This window comes from Anser anser (assembly GCF_964211835.1).
Source record: "Anser anser genome assembly, chromosome: 5".
Lineage (NCBI taxonomy): Eukaryota > Metazoa > Chordata > Aves > Anseriformes > Anatidae > Anser > Anser anser.
Window position 1 is genome coordinate 58029794 of NC_139725.1, and position 13951 is coordinate 58043744.

The following is a 13951-nucleotide window of genomic DNA, read 5'->3' on the forward strand; positions in this document are numbered from 1 at the left end:
GCAGTGTGCAGCAAGGGTGTGGTGCTCCTCTCCGAGGAGATAGCAAGAGCATTCCAATAAAACACAAATGCTGCAGTCTCAGCCAGCTTTTAAGCCTTTGAAGATAATCACACCTTGAAATTGCCCCGGGGCATGATGTATTTGCCAGAGAAGAACTCAAATGTTGATTAAAGAAGGCAATAATACTAGTAATTAAATACTAATGAAGTCCTACTGCTCTTCAGAAAGAGGAGGGCAGGTTTTTTTACCCCCTTCTGGTTCTGCCCATGCTCACTTTAATGATTCTGTGATTCTACTTTGCCCTCCCTGGTTCTCAGGCCTTGCAGGGGATGGCCCTTCCTGCTCCTCTGTCCAGAGGATCAGTCCCGCTGCCATCCGTGCTGTAGGCCAGGAGTAAGTCCAAGGAGCGATGCTGATGTAGGACTGGCCTCAGTAATCGGTGTGCTGCACCTATGGTTTCCATACAATCAGACATTATCGAGGAAAACACTGAAGCCAAAATTCTAAAAGGCAGCACTTAAGACATCTAGGGAAGCTCCTGCAGGTGACTGAGAAATGATATTCAGAAATAAACATAGAGCATATAAATGCAAAGGCGGCTTCTTCGGCTGGAAGATAAGCCTGGGGAAATATCACTGTGATCTTGCCATCTTTTTTATGTTCTTTTCTTAGCAGCCCGTGCCAGCTGGAGTCAGAGAGCCGGTGTGTAGCTGTTGCTGCCTCCAGTCCCAGTGAGGAAAGAAGTGGTTATTGAGCTTCACACTTGGTGCTCTTCAGTAATTTCCTGGTTACCTGTCCTACAAAAGGACCTGAGGAAGGCATGCTGAGGACCTTTTCAACCTAAACCCAGCAGAGGATGTGGGAGAAAGGGCTGGTGATATGAACACAGTGATTGTGGAGGTAGTGACTCCTGCCCTATGACTTCAAACTTGCCTGTTCGGCCTGGAAAGGCCGGGGACAACCACATCTGTGTCAGCGAGGTGTCACGAAGCCTCATTTGTGTTCCACAAACCCCTTTTGGGAGCCTGAAATGAAGGGCGCCATACAAGATCACGACCTGTATGTTGTTTTTACACTCAGACCATCACCCAGAAACCCACCAGGCTCTAGGGCTCACACCTGCTGCCTGGGGCCTCGGGGGGGGGGGGGATAAGATTTTGGGGCCAAAAGCGCTGAAACACACCAAAAGCCTGTGGGGAAGAAGGGCTGAGGGTGCCTGAGGCTTTGCGAGGAGGCTGCGGGGGGCACCCACGAGGGATGGGCGCAGCGGGGGGAGCCCCGGTGGCCCTCAGGCACCCTCAGGCTCGGTGCTTGGGGGAAAATGGAGCAGGGCCGGGTGCCTTGGGGCCGCCTCCTGACGTCGGGAACCTGCCGTGCGCGGGGGCGGAGCGGGGCGGGCGGAGCCGGCTGGAGGGGCGAGGCGCCCGGCCTGCCGCCGCGCCGGGGCCCGAGCAGGTAGGGCGGCGGCGGCGGGGACCGAGGGGGGACCGTGGGGAGAGCCCCCCGGTGGGACCCCGGGCAGGGAGCGGGGAGCGGGGCGAGGCCGCTGCCCGCTGCCGGGAGGCCCCGGCCGCCTTTGCCCAGGTGCTTTGTTGGGGGGCGGCCGCGCCGCGCTCCCCCCCCCCCCCCCCCCCCCGGCTCCGCAGCCCGGTGCCGCCGGGGGTGGAGGGCTCGGAGCCCTCTTCGGAGCGCGGTGCGGGAGAGGCCCCGCAGCCCGCCGCCCTTTCTTCTTCCCTCAGGCCGAGACGGGAGGAGAAAATGCGAGATTGCGAGAGGAGGAGGAGGAGGAGGAGGAGAGCCAGCAGGGCTGCGCCCCGCGCCGCCGGCCCGTAGCAGCGCCAGCAGCCAGGTGTGGCCGCAGAGGGACGGGAGGTGCCGCGGGCCGTCGCCCTCCGAGGTGCGGGCTGCCTCTGCCTCTGCCTCCCGCGGGGGAAAGGCGTTTGTGGGCCGGGATCCCCCTCTGGGGTCCGCTAGACCCTCCCGTCCAGGGCAGCGCTTTATTTACGTGTCTTTATTCTTGTGTTTTTACCGGATCGCGCGGGGGGGGGGGGGGGGGTTTGTCTGCCTGCAGGTGGGCTGAGCGACCCGCGGGCTGAGCAGCGTGCCGTGACCGCGCCTGGGAGGTTACGGGTTCAGCCGTCACCTTCCCGATGCTCTCCTGAGGATGGGGGAGGCGTGAGCTGTGCTAGCAGCCCGGAAATGTTCTGGAAAAGATCTACGCTTTTGCCTTTTTTTTTTTTTTAACCGTATTCAGCCATTGGATTCAGCTGCTTGCTTCATTTCTGAGATAATGCTCCTTTTCCTAACCACCCCCTAGTCTTACTCTGCTGTGGGTATGTTTCCAGGGCTGCAGAGCCGTGGCTCCTACCTGTGGCAGGTCCTGGGGCACGCCTCACCCCTGCTCGTTGCCACAAAAAATGTAACGTGAACACAGTGCAAGGAGCAGCACCGGGTCCCGTGGCTCGGGAAAATTTGGGAACTGCAGCTCTGCACTGCTACACTCACGTACATCATTAATAGCTCGCTATGTGCCCATTAATTTAATTTTATTTTTTTTTCACGTTTAGGATGTGTAGAGATTAAGTGCCAAGCGCCAAAATGAGCGTGACTTCGTGGTTCTTGGTGAGCAGCACTGGCATTCGCCATCGGCTCCCTCGGGAGATGATATTTGTTGGCAGAGATGACTGTGAACTGATGCTCCAGGTAATGTGACTTTTTTGTTTTCCTGTTTATCTGAAGATGTAGTAGATGTGAATGCAACGCTGGGATCTGTAGAGATAGCTCATGCTTTCTTCAAATGACATCTTTTAAAACAAACTTCCTCTTTTGTGTCAAGTCTGCGGTTCCCACAAAGACTTAATGTGTTCAGGAAAGTGCAAGTGAGGTTTCCTGCGAACAGCTATGTCATCAGATGGGTAGGAGCTGTGCTGGTGGGAGATTAATCAAATCGAACAGATTACCTATCTTGATGCTGCTAGAAGTATTAAACCAAGACATACAATTCTGTCCTGATCTGCAAGTGATTAAACTACTGTTTTTGTAGCATGTGATTTGGAGGGTAGCAGCATTTTGTTTACCTATTTTTCCCTTTACTCTAAGTTTGATTGTATTGTCAGTGCTTGTACCCCTTATTTATTTATTTTTGCGTGGTTGGTTGGTTTGTGCATGTTTTTTTTTTGTTTTTTTTTTTTTTTGTCATGGCAGGAAACACTGATCTGTAGCAGAGTGTTGCTGGCTCTTTTGGTGGGGTGACTCTTGTCACTTGACTTTTGGTGTCCTCTTGTTTCCAAAGTAATTGTGTTACTTGGGCAAACTTACAGCTTGCATCAGTGCTTTCCATACCAGCATGTCTCTTTGCTGGACCTAATCCAACGTTTCTGAAGTGTTGACTGTGGTCTGATGTTTGACAGAATAATGTAATGGATGTCACTCCAAACAAATTGAACTGGAAATCTGCAAAGAGCTGACAAGAGCGGTTTAGCTCAAGACTTTATAGAAGCTTAGAATTCAATTAGTGTTTCTGCTAGATACGTGCATGAATACTTAAATGCAAAAAAAAAAGTTTGACTGCACCTACCTGCTCCCCTTTTGCCTCTTTAGAAATGTGGCAGAAGGTTCTCTTGATCATCCATAAAGCCCACGTGCCCATTGATGTCAACAGTAGGAAGCTGCATGCACAATGGGGCCTGCCTCCCCTGTAGTTTTCACTGCTAGTGTGGTAACAGCCATCTCCTAAATGCTTTGCTAATGTTCTTCCAGGCAGGCTGTGTTTGTAGCTACTGCAGGGATTTTATATGTTAGCAGGAGGTCTGTTTAGGGGGGTGGGAGCTCTTATTGTACAAGCTGTACTTAGAAGACAGTTGGTTAAGGTGTTATCTAGCTGTAATAAAATGTTAGTGTCCACAAAAGGAGAGCTTGCAGTGTTTGTACTGCTCGGCTAGCTAGGAGTGAATGAAATGGCTTTGCTGCAGTGGTAGAGCTTGAAGCATGCTCTGGTTCAAGAGCAGGTTGTTTGTTTGGGTTTTCCTGTGAATTACGCTATCATTTATGTCATGTTCCTACATGTCGGACTGGTGAGATATGTAATGGTGAGACATTACAAATGTCCTAATATTTTCCGTAAGTCTGTGTTTGCTCAAAACCCTGATCGCTGTATTCCCTTTTGACTTAAAGGGAGAAAATGTTTACAGTGTTCTTGATTTTTCTAAAATGGCCTGAGCTTTAGGGTGCCCATCTTAATATGTTTTGAAGGTACTTGAGGGTTTTTTTATGGTCAGGGTTCAGCACTGCGGGAATCCCAAGTCTCAAGTTGTGCACCTGAACATGCAAGTGCCCGAATATCAGTCATCCCTAAAGTGTGTTGCTTATTTCTCTGGTTATTCAAGGGATTAATTGGATAGTGTGGATCGTGAACCACTCTGTACCGCATGGAGTATTTCATGCTTCTTTGCAAGTCTGAGCTGGCTTGTCGGTGTTGCGTGTGGACTGGCAACCTTGTGACGCTGCACATTTGTCATGCTCTTTTCTACAAGGTAAACAAATTGGGATTCCTGGAGGAGTCAGCAGTATCTCTGAGAGGGATGCAGTTGTATTTGGGGGCTTGTAGGTGGTGATGGTTCAAAACCTCCTTAATTTTTCAGACTGAAGGCTCTGGATTGTCGGTAAAATCCAGCTGTTTCTGTTCAGGGGCTGAATTACACGTGACCCTTTATTAATATATCAGTTTATTGTCTCCAGTAATAAAGCTTTTTCTGAGATCACGTGAATGGTCTCATTTTGCACAGCACAGCACATTATTTTCCTAGCCATTTGCTTATAAAGATGTTTGCCAGAGCTAACTTGGGCTCCAAACGACATGACTGTAGTAAGACTCAGTGCAGAAGGGAGATTGCAAGCACACACTTGATATCCAAGCAAAGTTGTGTGTGAGCAGATGGAGGATGAGATCTAAAATTAGACTTTTTTTTTTTTTTTCCTTCTGTGACTGTCCGTGTCACAAAATTGTTGTGCAGACTGGCACAATCATTTGTCTTGGGGAAAGCTTAAGGAGCAGGGGGGTTATCAGAGCAGATGGACAGAGCTCTCGTGGCAGTGTTTGTACCTGTAATACTTCTGCAGTGTTGACACTGAAACTGTGTGTTCACTGCACGGTTATTCTGTATACGTATATTTCAAGAAGCTGGCATTTAATCCTCTCAAGTGCACAATTGGGAACAGGCTGGCATTGTCTGGGGAGAGAACTGGATGACCTGGTCATTGTTTTTCATCTCTAAGATTATTTCTGCTTAGTGATTTCATTGTGATACAGTTTGTGGTCCCCTGTTGAGACCTTGTGTATTAGCGTGCAAACATACAGCACAGAGATAAGCTGTCCTTGTCCTGGAGAGCTTGCAGTCTTGCCTTTCACATTTTACAGTTTTAGGAGCATCTCGTCTTTAGGCGTTTTCTTGGCTGCATTGCCTGAAGGTATCAGATCCCTAAACAGCAAAAAATGTCTTTGTCACCAAACAATCAAGCCTTAGTTTCCCCTGTGTTTACTTACTTCATACAGGTACTAGATTTGCTTTCTAGTTAACAAAGAGGTTAAGAAAACCATAGTCTTCAAGCTTAAAATTAAGTAGATTTGATAGCGGGGAAACAACCTGCCTTGAAATCCTCTGTACCTACTAAGAGGATTAGAAATATTTTAAATGTTTTAACAGCATTGTAAAGCTCCTAGTACAAGAAAATGTGAGATTTACATTGGGTTTGAACATTAGGGCTTGGGAGGCAGTGCCATGCAGTGTAATTTGGTGTGTGCACAGTGTTACATGTAGCAAGGGCTTCATTCTGCCCTGTTTCTGATAACAGTACTCGATTTCCTTTGTATTCATTGGCTCCCTTCAGATAAGGCAACAGCAGGAGTGTGGACACCCAAACCTTCACTAATGTGCACTAGCATGTTTTTACATGAAGCTTGATGGTGGTGTAGGAAATAGCTCTCTAAGCGTGTTTACTTTTTTCTTTATCTCTTTTTTTTTTCCACCCAGGAGTAAGATTTTTTTTTTGTTGTGTTGACACTGTAGAATGGAGTAACTTCCTCCCCCACCAACATTTTTCCTGGGAAACATAATTGCCGTTTTTATCAGCTTTGATCACTCGCTTAATGTGATGGATATTTACTCAGGCTACATAAACATTTTGCAAATTCCAAAATTTCACTTAACCATTTAAACCTTCCGCTCTGCCCCTAAACAGGGCGTCTTTGAAATTTGTGCTGTGTGTAAATAGTTAACTAAAACGAAAGCAGCATCGCGATTTCCTTGTTTTTTGTTTAAAAGAGGGATATTTAATGGAAAATTTGAGAAAGCAAAATATTTAACCAGTGCTCCCTTGAGTGTTTCCCTCCCTGTAGGGCAGTGGCTTGGGCATGCCCTTGTCCTGCGCTGTGAGTTTGTACGCGTGAGTGTGAGTTACAGCGTTACAGCGGGAGTAGGTGCAGATGGCCTGATGCGCTCTGGTTTAGGTGTTGCCTTTGTTCTGCCCGTCAGTTTTAAGACAGCTTGGCACTTCCTATTGTGAGCCTCTGCTTTCAATCGCTTATAACAATGCTAAACTCTGTAACTGGTTGAGAGGTGAGTTTATGTTCCAGGTGTCTGTTTCAGGCAGCGTGCTCTGGCAGAGATCAGCTCCCTTCTGCAGTCTTCTAGGAGAACAAGACTGAGGAAAATGCTGTTTTTTTTTTTTTCCATGTGAACTATACAGAAGTATGTTTAACCCGTTCTTTGAAGTTTTGGGGCTGTAGGGCTGGGGGGGGGGTGGTGGCGTTTCTCAAGAGGGAGCTCCCAGGTCGGAGGTGATTGATTAGTCTTCCCATCGAGAACCTAAATGCCTTTGGCAGCGCTCCAGGCCTCTGAACAACGTTGAAGTTTGCATGCAGTCAGCGGGGACTGATGAGAGGCTGTTGGTTTTGGCAACATCACGTCTGGGAGTGAAGCTGGTGAGGGGACGGATTGGAGGACAGAGCTGTCACGGGTGGGGCAAGCAGGAGCTAGGTGCGGGGATGCACAGGACGGGAGTTCAGAAGCAAGAGCAGCTGTGCTAGATTAAATCAAGGTGCATCTAGCCCGGCGTCCTGACTCACAGTGGTCAAAGCAGCTGTCGAGGAAAGCTGCTGGAGTACTCGCTCAACCTCCTACAGTTTATGTTTCGGGGAGCTGAAGGCCAGCTCTCCGCGTTTGATCGGCGGATTTCTCCTCTCTGACACCTCCCCAGCAGGTTAAGGCCGGGCTCAGCACGGAGGTGCAGCGAGGAGGTGGCCGTGTGTGTGCAGGGGGAGAGGAGGAGCAAGGAGCAGGGAGGCAGCAGGGCTCTGAGGAGTGGTGAAAGCAGGGCAGAAGCGGCTCAGTGTACGCCGCTGCTGAACAGCATCTCCCTTAGGCCCGGAGCGGACTCGAGACTTGTTTTCATTCTGGTGTCAGCAAATAGCTGTGAAAGCTACTAGCCAAGCATCTGTCACTGGTCCATATGGGACGTCGCATGCTGCTCATGGTATCAATTAGTCGGTTCAAGTATGCTCGGCTCACGGGCCCCTACCACAAGTCCGTTTTGCTGGCAAATTGGATAAATGGTCACTTGACACTGCTTGGATAGACGTTTTCCTCTTTTTTAGCTTGTTTTGGTAAAAAAGCTAGGCAATTGTAAGCATCCCAGGCATTGAAAGAACATTCCTATGGCTGCTACGTCAAGTGTTTATAGCTGCGGCGCAGTTACGACACAGCAGCGCGAAGACCGCCGGTGCGGTCCTGCTCTGCCCCTGTGTACGCAGGCGTGAAGACGCAATCTGCCGCCATGTCCTTCCCAGAGATTCCCTACCACACGAGATCCGTTCCCTGTTCGGGGCGCGTGGTGCACCCCGCAAACGGTGCGGTGCGTTGTGAGCTCTGTGTGTATGTGACTGGTGGTCAAATGAAGGTTTCGTTGACCTGGCGTACCCTGCCTTCCCTGGGCTGTAGCTAATAACATGGTGTCTCTCCAGCGTAGTTTGGTAAGCGTTTACATAAACGGGTGGGAATAGATGTGGCGTAGTTTGCCTGCGCCGGGAGGAAGAAGGCGGCACGAGCTCGGTAGATGTTTTCCCTGATGCTTCCAGGTCAATTTGCTGCTGTGCAGAAGCAGCATCCCTCCATCACCGAGGTGTTTTCTGCGCTGGGAGCTCCCCGTCAAAGTGATGGGGGGACCTCTGCTGCCTCCAGCCTCCCTCTCTGTGGAGGCACAGGGAAAGCTGCAGTCGGGGCAGGGCTGTGCCCTGCTCGTGCAGTTCTGCCGCGGTTATCTGGAGGGTGTAAACCAGCACCTAAGTCAGTCCCTGGGCGTTAGAAAGTGCAGCGATCCTGAGCCGTTCATTCATTAGGTGTCACAAGGGAAGTAGGTGTCTGGCAGGCAGGAGGGAAAGGATCTAGCCTTGGGAAGGCTCGGCTTTCGGGCAGGCAGTGCTTCCAGGTGCTCGGGCAGCAGCTGTGGGAGGGATGCGCATCCCGTATTTCCAGCCCTGGTGGTGTTTGCTTGGCTCTTTGCCTCTCCCGTTGTTTTCTCCTAACGTGAAGCTGATGGGAGGGCTGCGGCTGGCTGGGGAAGCGTGGTGTAGGAGGCTGGGGGCACGGCAGGGCTGGCAGGCCTGGGAGGGGAGGTCAGTGCCAGAGGCAGCGCGGGGAGGGGAGGCTTTGGCACTGCAGGCAGGGGCTGTGAGGGCTGTGTGGTGCTGGCGAGGAGCTGGAGGGAGGGTTTGTCCCTCCTGGGGGTGGGCAGGGAAGAAGGGGACCCTGCCCGTGTCGGGAGCTGACCTGTACTCCAAGGCCTTGATCCAGGCAGCAGCACGCGGCTCAGCTGTGCTGTGAACATGCAGGCTGCTCTCCCACCAGAGGCGATGCTCACACATTTTCCCTGTGCGGCGACACAAAATAAAGGGGAAGCCAGCCCATCTGCGGGCTGCCTGGTCCCTGCCTCTGGGGAGAACCTGCCCTTGGGTCGTTTGAGCCTGTCTTCCACTGCTGGAGAGAGGAACGAGCAAGCAAAAACCCATTCTAGCCCAAAACAACGGGTTAAATTGTTATGAGGACTATACCAGCCTCCAAATCCCTTTGCCAAGCTGTGGGGATTATAGTTTCATTTTCCCGGGGGATTTCTTTCTTTTGTTCAGTGCCTTATTTTTGCGTGAATACTCAGGCCCCGGTCCTGCCACGGATCCGCTAAGCAGATCCGTGATCTTAACTGCAGCACCGCTGACAGCAGGAATCTGCAGCTCGGAAACTGCAACGTGAGGTCAGCTCCAGCGTCGAGGTGGCTGCACGTGCTGAAGAGACGTCGGTGTGCTTGTGCAGAATCGTGCAGAAACCAGCACGCGCCCCTGGAAGCAGTCGGTCTGCGGGGACGTCTCATTGCAACTGGCCTGAGGCAGGACGGAGCGTTCACAAATCGCCGGTGTTCTGGAAAAGCACGGAAGTGGCCAAGATGCAGAACTCTTGTGAAATGTGTCGTGGTGAAAGAGGGAGACCCAGTGGCTATAGCTGTCATTAAATATTATCCAGGTTTTTACTTCTGAGGAGCTAAAACCACGCTTGAGGCCAGTGCGTGAGGATATTTTGTTGTTATTTAAGTTGGCTCTGCGTGCCTTCCTCCCAAAGTGGGGCACGGGGAGAGGTTTGTATTTCCTTACTGGGACACTTGTGCAGAGCACATTACTGGCAGAAATGTAACCTGTTCAACGTGGAAAATATTCAAGCAAGTGTTTATTGCATGCTGCCACCAGAATGCTGCAGCTATCTTCTGCCAGACGTGCACAACAGACTGCAGCTAGGAACAGGGAAGCTGCTCTTGTTTGTTTATTTTATCTCCAGTACCATGATGCCTCACAGCGCTGGCGGGGCTGAGGTCCAAATCTCAACCCCGAGCAGTAGGTTTTTGCCCATGGTAATTCTGCTGGGGGAAAAAAAACAGCATCTGTATCTACGTAGACAGCTGAGCTGCATCTGCTCCCCGACCCTGTGGGGAAACGCAGGCTGTCTTGCTGTATTTTTTCATCCTGTCTTCCTAAGCAGGTCTTGTTTCCCTGTGGATTTTGCTTGCTATCTCCCTGCAGCTCTTGGATTCATCCTGAGTATCCTGCTGTATGTATCAAGCCCTTCCCCGAACACAAGGCTGTAGATGATGTTCTCTTTGCAGCACACGTAGCTGATGTGATATTTACTTCGTTGGAGACTCCTGCACGCTTCTAAAGCTGCTTTTGCTGTTGCAGCGCTAAGGAGGAGCTTTGGCTGACCTGATGCGTGCAGTTGTGAGGATCAGAAGCAGGCTGCCTGCCTGCACGTCTCCCTGGGGGCTGATGCAGGATGTTGGTACAGGTTTGGGGCTGGCAGACCAGGAGGTGCCATTCTTACCTAGGGTTTGGAGGTGCCTCCTGTTCAATGTCATCCTGGAGGAAAGTGTAACTGTAAAATACCTCTGTCTTCAGGTACGTGCAGCGTGTGCGTTTCGTCTACTAGGTATTTAAAACATGATGCACTGGAGGTAGCGTGAGGGAGAAGCGGGGCAGCCTTATATTAGGAAGTGATTTGAATGTCTGGAAATGCAAGCCCTGGGTGAGTTTAGTGTAGTAACAAATCAGTGTCCGTGTTCTCCCCTCAGAGAAGCATAAATGTTGTTAATCAGACGAGCACACGCTGTGTTTTCCTGAGAACTGTTTTCCTTTGATAACAAGTCTAGTGTTGGGACGCGGCGAGAACGCTGTTGTTTGGGTCCGAGCAGAACCGAAGTGAGTCTTGCCGTAGCCGAGGAGTGCTGCTGTCCCTGCTACAAGTGCTTTTCTGGTGAAATGGAGTCACTGCGAGGGTGTGCTGGTTATTTTCTGCCTTTGACATTTGTGTATAGGCACTTCAGCTGTGTTATTTTTTTTAATACACTTTATTGTTATCACACATTCATTTTGTGTTTTGGTTTTTTTTTTTCCCCAACTTGGACCAGCATTTTCTGTCCAAACATGTGGATCAGCATCGCCTTTTGATGCGGAGGCTGTGACTGAGCACAATTAAGGCTCACTGTCTGGTGCAAAAGTGCTTTTGAACGAAGGAGTCCTCTTCTTCTTGGGATTCAGTCAGCTTCATTGCAGCTTCTCAATTTATAGATCCCTAAAATCCTCCCAGTGGAGTTACAGATCTCTGGCAGGTCTGCACCCGTGGACTGCTCTATGACGTGCACAGACTCAGGTTTCCTGACTTGCTTTCCGTGATTTAAGGGTTCATTCATTGGCAACCTCTGGCTTGCTTGACTTGAAGTGACTTCACCAGGTCTGTTCTTCTGCCCTTGTCTGTTGCTGCCCTGGTGGCTGCTCAGGCTCTGTTTGGAAGTGGGGTTCAGGCATCCTGCTCCTCTCCGGGAACAAAAGCACCGCCAGCCTCCGGGTGGCTGCTGTCGCTGCAGGAAAGAGCAGCTTCTTGTAGATGTGACTGGTGTTGAAATAAACCACACCTGGGTTCTCCAGAGTGACCTTTGGCAAGTCTGGCATCAAAATAAACAAGGTGCAATTTTAGTTATTTTAAGTTGAGTTTCCTTGGAGACGGGCCCTTAGGAACTCCTGCTGCCAGTGCTTGTGATGTTTGCTGTTTTAACATAAATAAAACTGTGAAAATTCATCTCTTCTTCAAAAAAAGATGAGATTTCATAGAAGCGTGATCTGTGTAACAGTTTGCCATGTTCCTAACATGCTCTTTAAAGCGATGCTAGGAAGTTTCAGGACCACGGCACAAATACAGCGTATCATTTTACCTGCTTTTGCAAAGGGCAATCTTGAATACAGATGAAACTTGCGTGAAAGATGGGAAATTTTGACATAAATCAGTTCCTTTGGTGACCTCTGCTTTTATATAGGGGAATATTATGGTGCTAGAATATATCTCCGTCCCTGTGGGATGACCCTTGTCTGGCTTGGGACCCCAGGGTGTCTGTAGTCCGCTGTTGTAAAATACAAGAGTCCAAAGGCTGTGTTAACTTGCATCAGGGTCAGATCTAGGGCAAACTGAATTTTTAGAAGACAGCTGGTTCCCTGAAGTAAGCCTCTTTTTAAATGCCCTGTGGCTTGGTGCAAGGTAAAATCTACAGCAATTTTTATTTTGGGTGAACTCTCTTTTTGGGGTAGAAGACTTTCTGACCTTGGAAGTGGACTAAAGGGATTGCTATGCCTTTAAATTCAGTTGATCTTTAAGTGAGTTTCTGTGACGTGCCTTAAAAAGCTAAAGCAAGCACTGCTGCACCTATTCAGCGCTCCCTCCCATCCCACTGGGAACAGCGGTGTCCAGGATTTTGGGTAGGTGAAGGACATGGCAATACCTTGTGTCTGCATCCGTGCAGTGCAGGCAGCACCCCTGTGCGTGGCTGTCTGAGTCCTGCAGGATGTAACGTGGTTATAAACGTGCGTCTCTGGTGAAAGGGGGGACTTCTGCCCATGCTGCGGGCAGGGATGGTCTTCCCCCTCTGTTTTGTAGGTAAGGTGCAGGGAGCCCTCCTAGGAGCCCAGCCTTCTGGGACCTGATGTTTATCAGCTGTTGGGGTATTACCAAATCTGCTTCCCATTGCCATGGGAAGAAGAAATTCCTGCTAATGCTTAATGGGTTGTCAGGAAAAACTTCTGTTTTCATCAAGGAATTCCCCTGTAAGAGTCTTTGCCCCTGCATGCCTGCGAGGAGGTATGTCATGGCTCACTGAGAGCGGTGCTGTGGAAACCTGCGTGTTTGTACCTGGGGAAAGGGAAGGACTTATTTTTCACTGAGAACTTCTTGGTTGATGCCCAGGACGAGGACGATGCGCAGGCTTAGCCTGGCTTGTCTCCCTGCTTTGGTAGCATGCCCTACCCTTCCCTGGGCTGAGGTACCAGGGAGGTGTCAGCAATACATGCACGCGCTGATGGATGGAGTGAGTAGTGCCAGTGACTGCTTCAAGCCAAGATGCAGACAGTCTGGTGTCTTCATAGCTGTGACGCTTATGCTGTGTTTCAAAACTGCTCAGAGGTTTTAACGTTTGTGCCTCAAAACGGTCTGACAGCATTTCTCCTGAAGTGTCATACTCTGTTTCGAAGATAAGATGTGTTTGGTACGCGTGCGTCGTGACAAAGCCGTTGGGACCAAATCAGTCCAGATCAGTGTCCTCAAAGTTAGCTTTAAATTTTGTTTTTTCTAGTTGCTTTCTCATCCCAAGTTAACTAACCTCTCTCCAAGTTGGAAAACATATTAGAGTTTAAGTCAACTCCAGCACATGGTCCTGGGAACAGTGTACATCATGAATAAGTTTGGTTTGTAACTTAAGAAAGCTATATATATATTTTTTTCCCTTTGAAAGATAGGAAGAAATCCTCCCAAACAGAAAGTCCCTGGTGATGAGGCCACCAGCTTCAGCCGGTGAAAATGGAGCTCTTCCAGTTCACGCGGGCTGAGATGATGCCCCCAGGCTTTCTATTTGATTGGTTTGGTTTTCAATGTGCATTTATATAATTTACTGAAGTGCTGGCATAGTCTTGACAGCTTTCCATGACTTTTTTTTTCATGTAAATAGTGTATTTTCTTCAGTGAACTGTTTACATCAACCATGGAAGTGTTTACTCTGTGTTCTTTGGTTATTTATAGTAGCCATAATATTTAATCTTTCCTGCTTTTTCCCCTTTCTCCCCCTGCCTCATATCAAGTTAGTTTCATGTCTAAATGCTGCTTTGATTAACAGCGTCTCTTCTGCCTGGCTGCTCTCACGCTCATTGTGCTTTCGTTGCCAGTCCCGCAGTGTCGATAAGCAGCACGCTGTGATCAACTACGACAAGGAGAAAGATGAGCACTGGGTGAAGGACCTCGGGAGCTTAAACGGCGTAAGTAGCAAACCTCCCTGCTGGCGGAGGTGAACACGTGGCGTGCTGAGTCTGCAAGTACTTGCGCAT

At 49.6% G+C, this 13951-nt stretch overlaps 1 protein-coding gene across 8 annotated transcripts in view; it reads left to right on the forward strand.

The window, feature by feature from the left end:
- The first annotated feature begins 1163 nt into the window (after nucleotides 1-1163).
- CEP170B (centrosomal protein 170B) overlaps nucleotides 1164-13951 on the forward strand; it is a 57024-nt gene continuing 44236 nt past the window's right edge. For 2 of the 8 annotated variants that reach the window (XM_083836737.1, XM_083836744.1), the window contains exons 1-4: nucleotides 1166-1455; nucleotides 1740-1897; nucleotides 2568-2703; nucleotides 13793-13882. In XM_083836737.1, the coding sequence (XP_083692863.1) occupies nucleotides 2599-2703; nucleotides 13793-13882 (195 nt within the window). In that variant the 5' untranslated portion in view covers nucleotides 1166-1455; nucleotides 1740-1897; nucleotides 2568-2598. Of the gene's footprint in view, nucleotides 1898-2567; nucleotides 2704-13792; nucleotides 13883-13951 lie in introns of all 8 variants that reach the window. The other 6 variants (XM_083836743.1, XM_083836741.1, XM_083836739.1 and 3 more) reach the window with 6 other exon arrangements.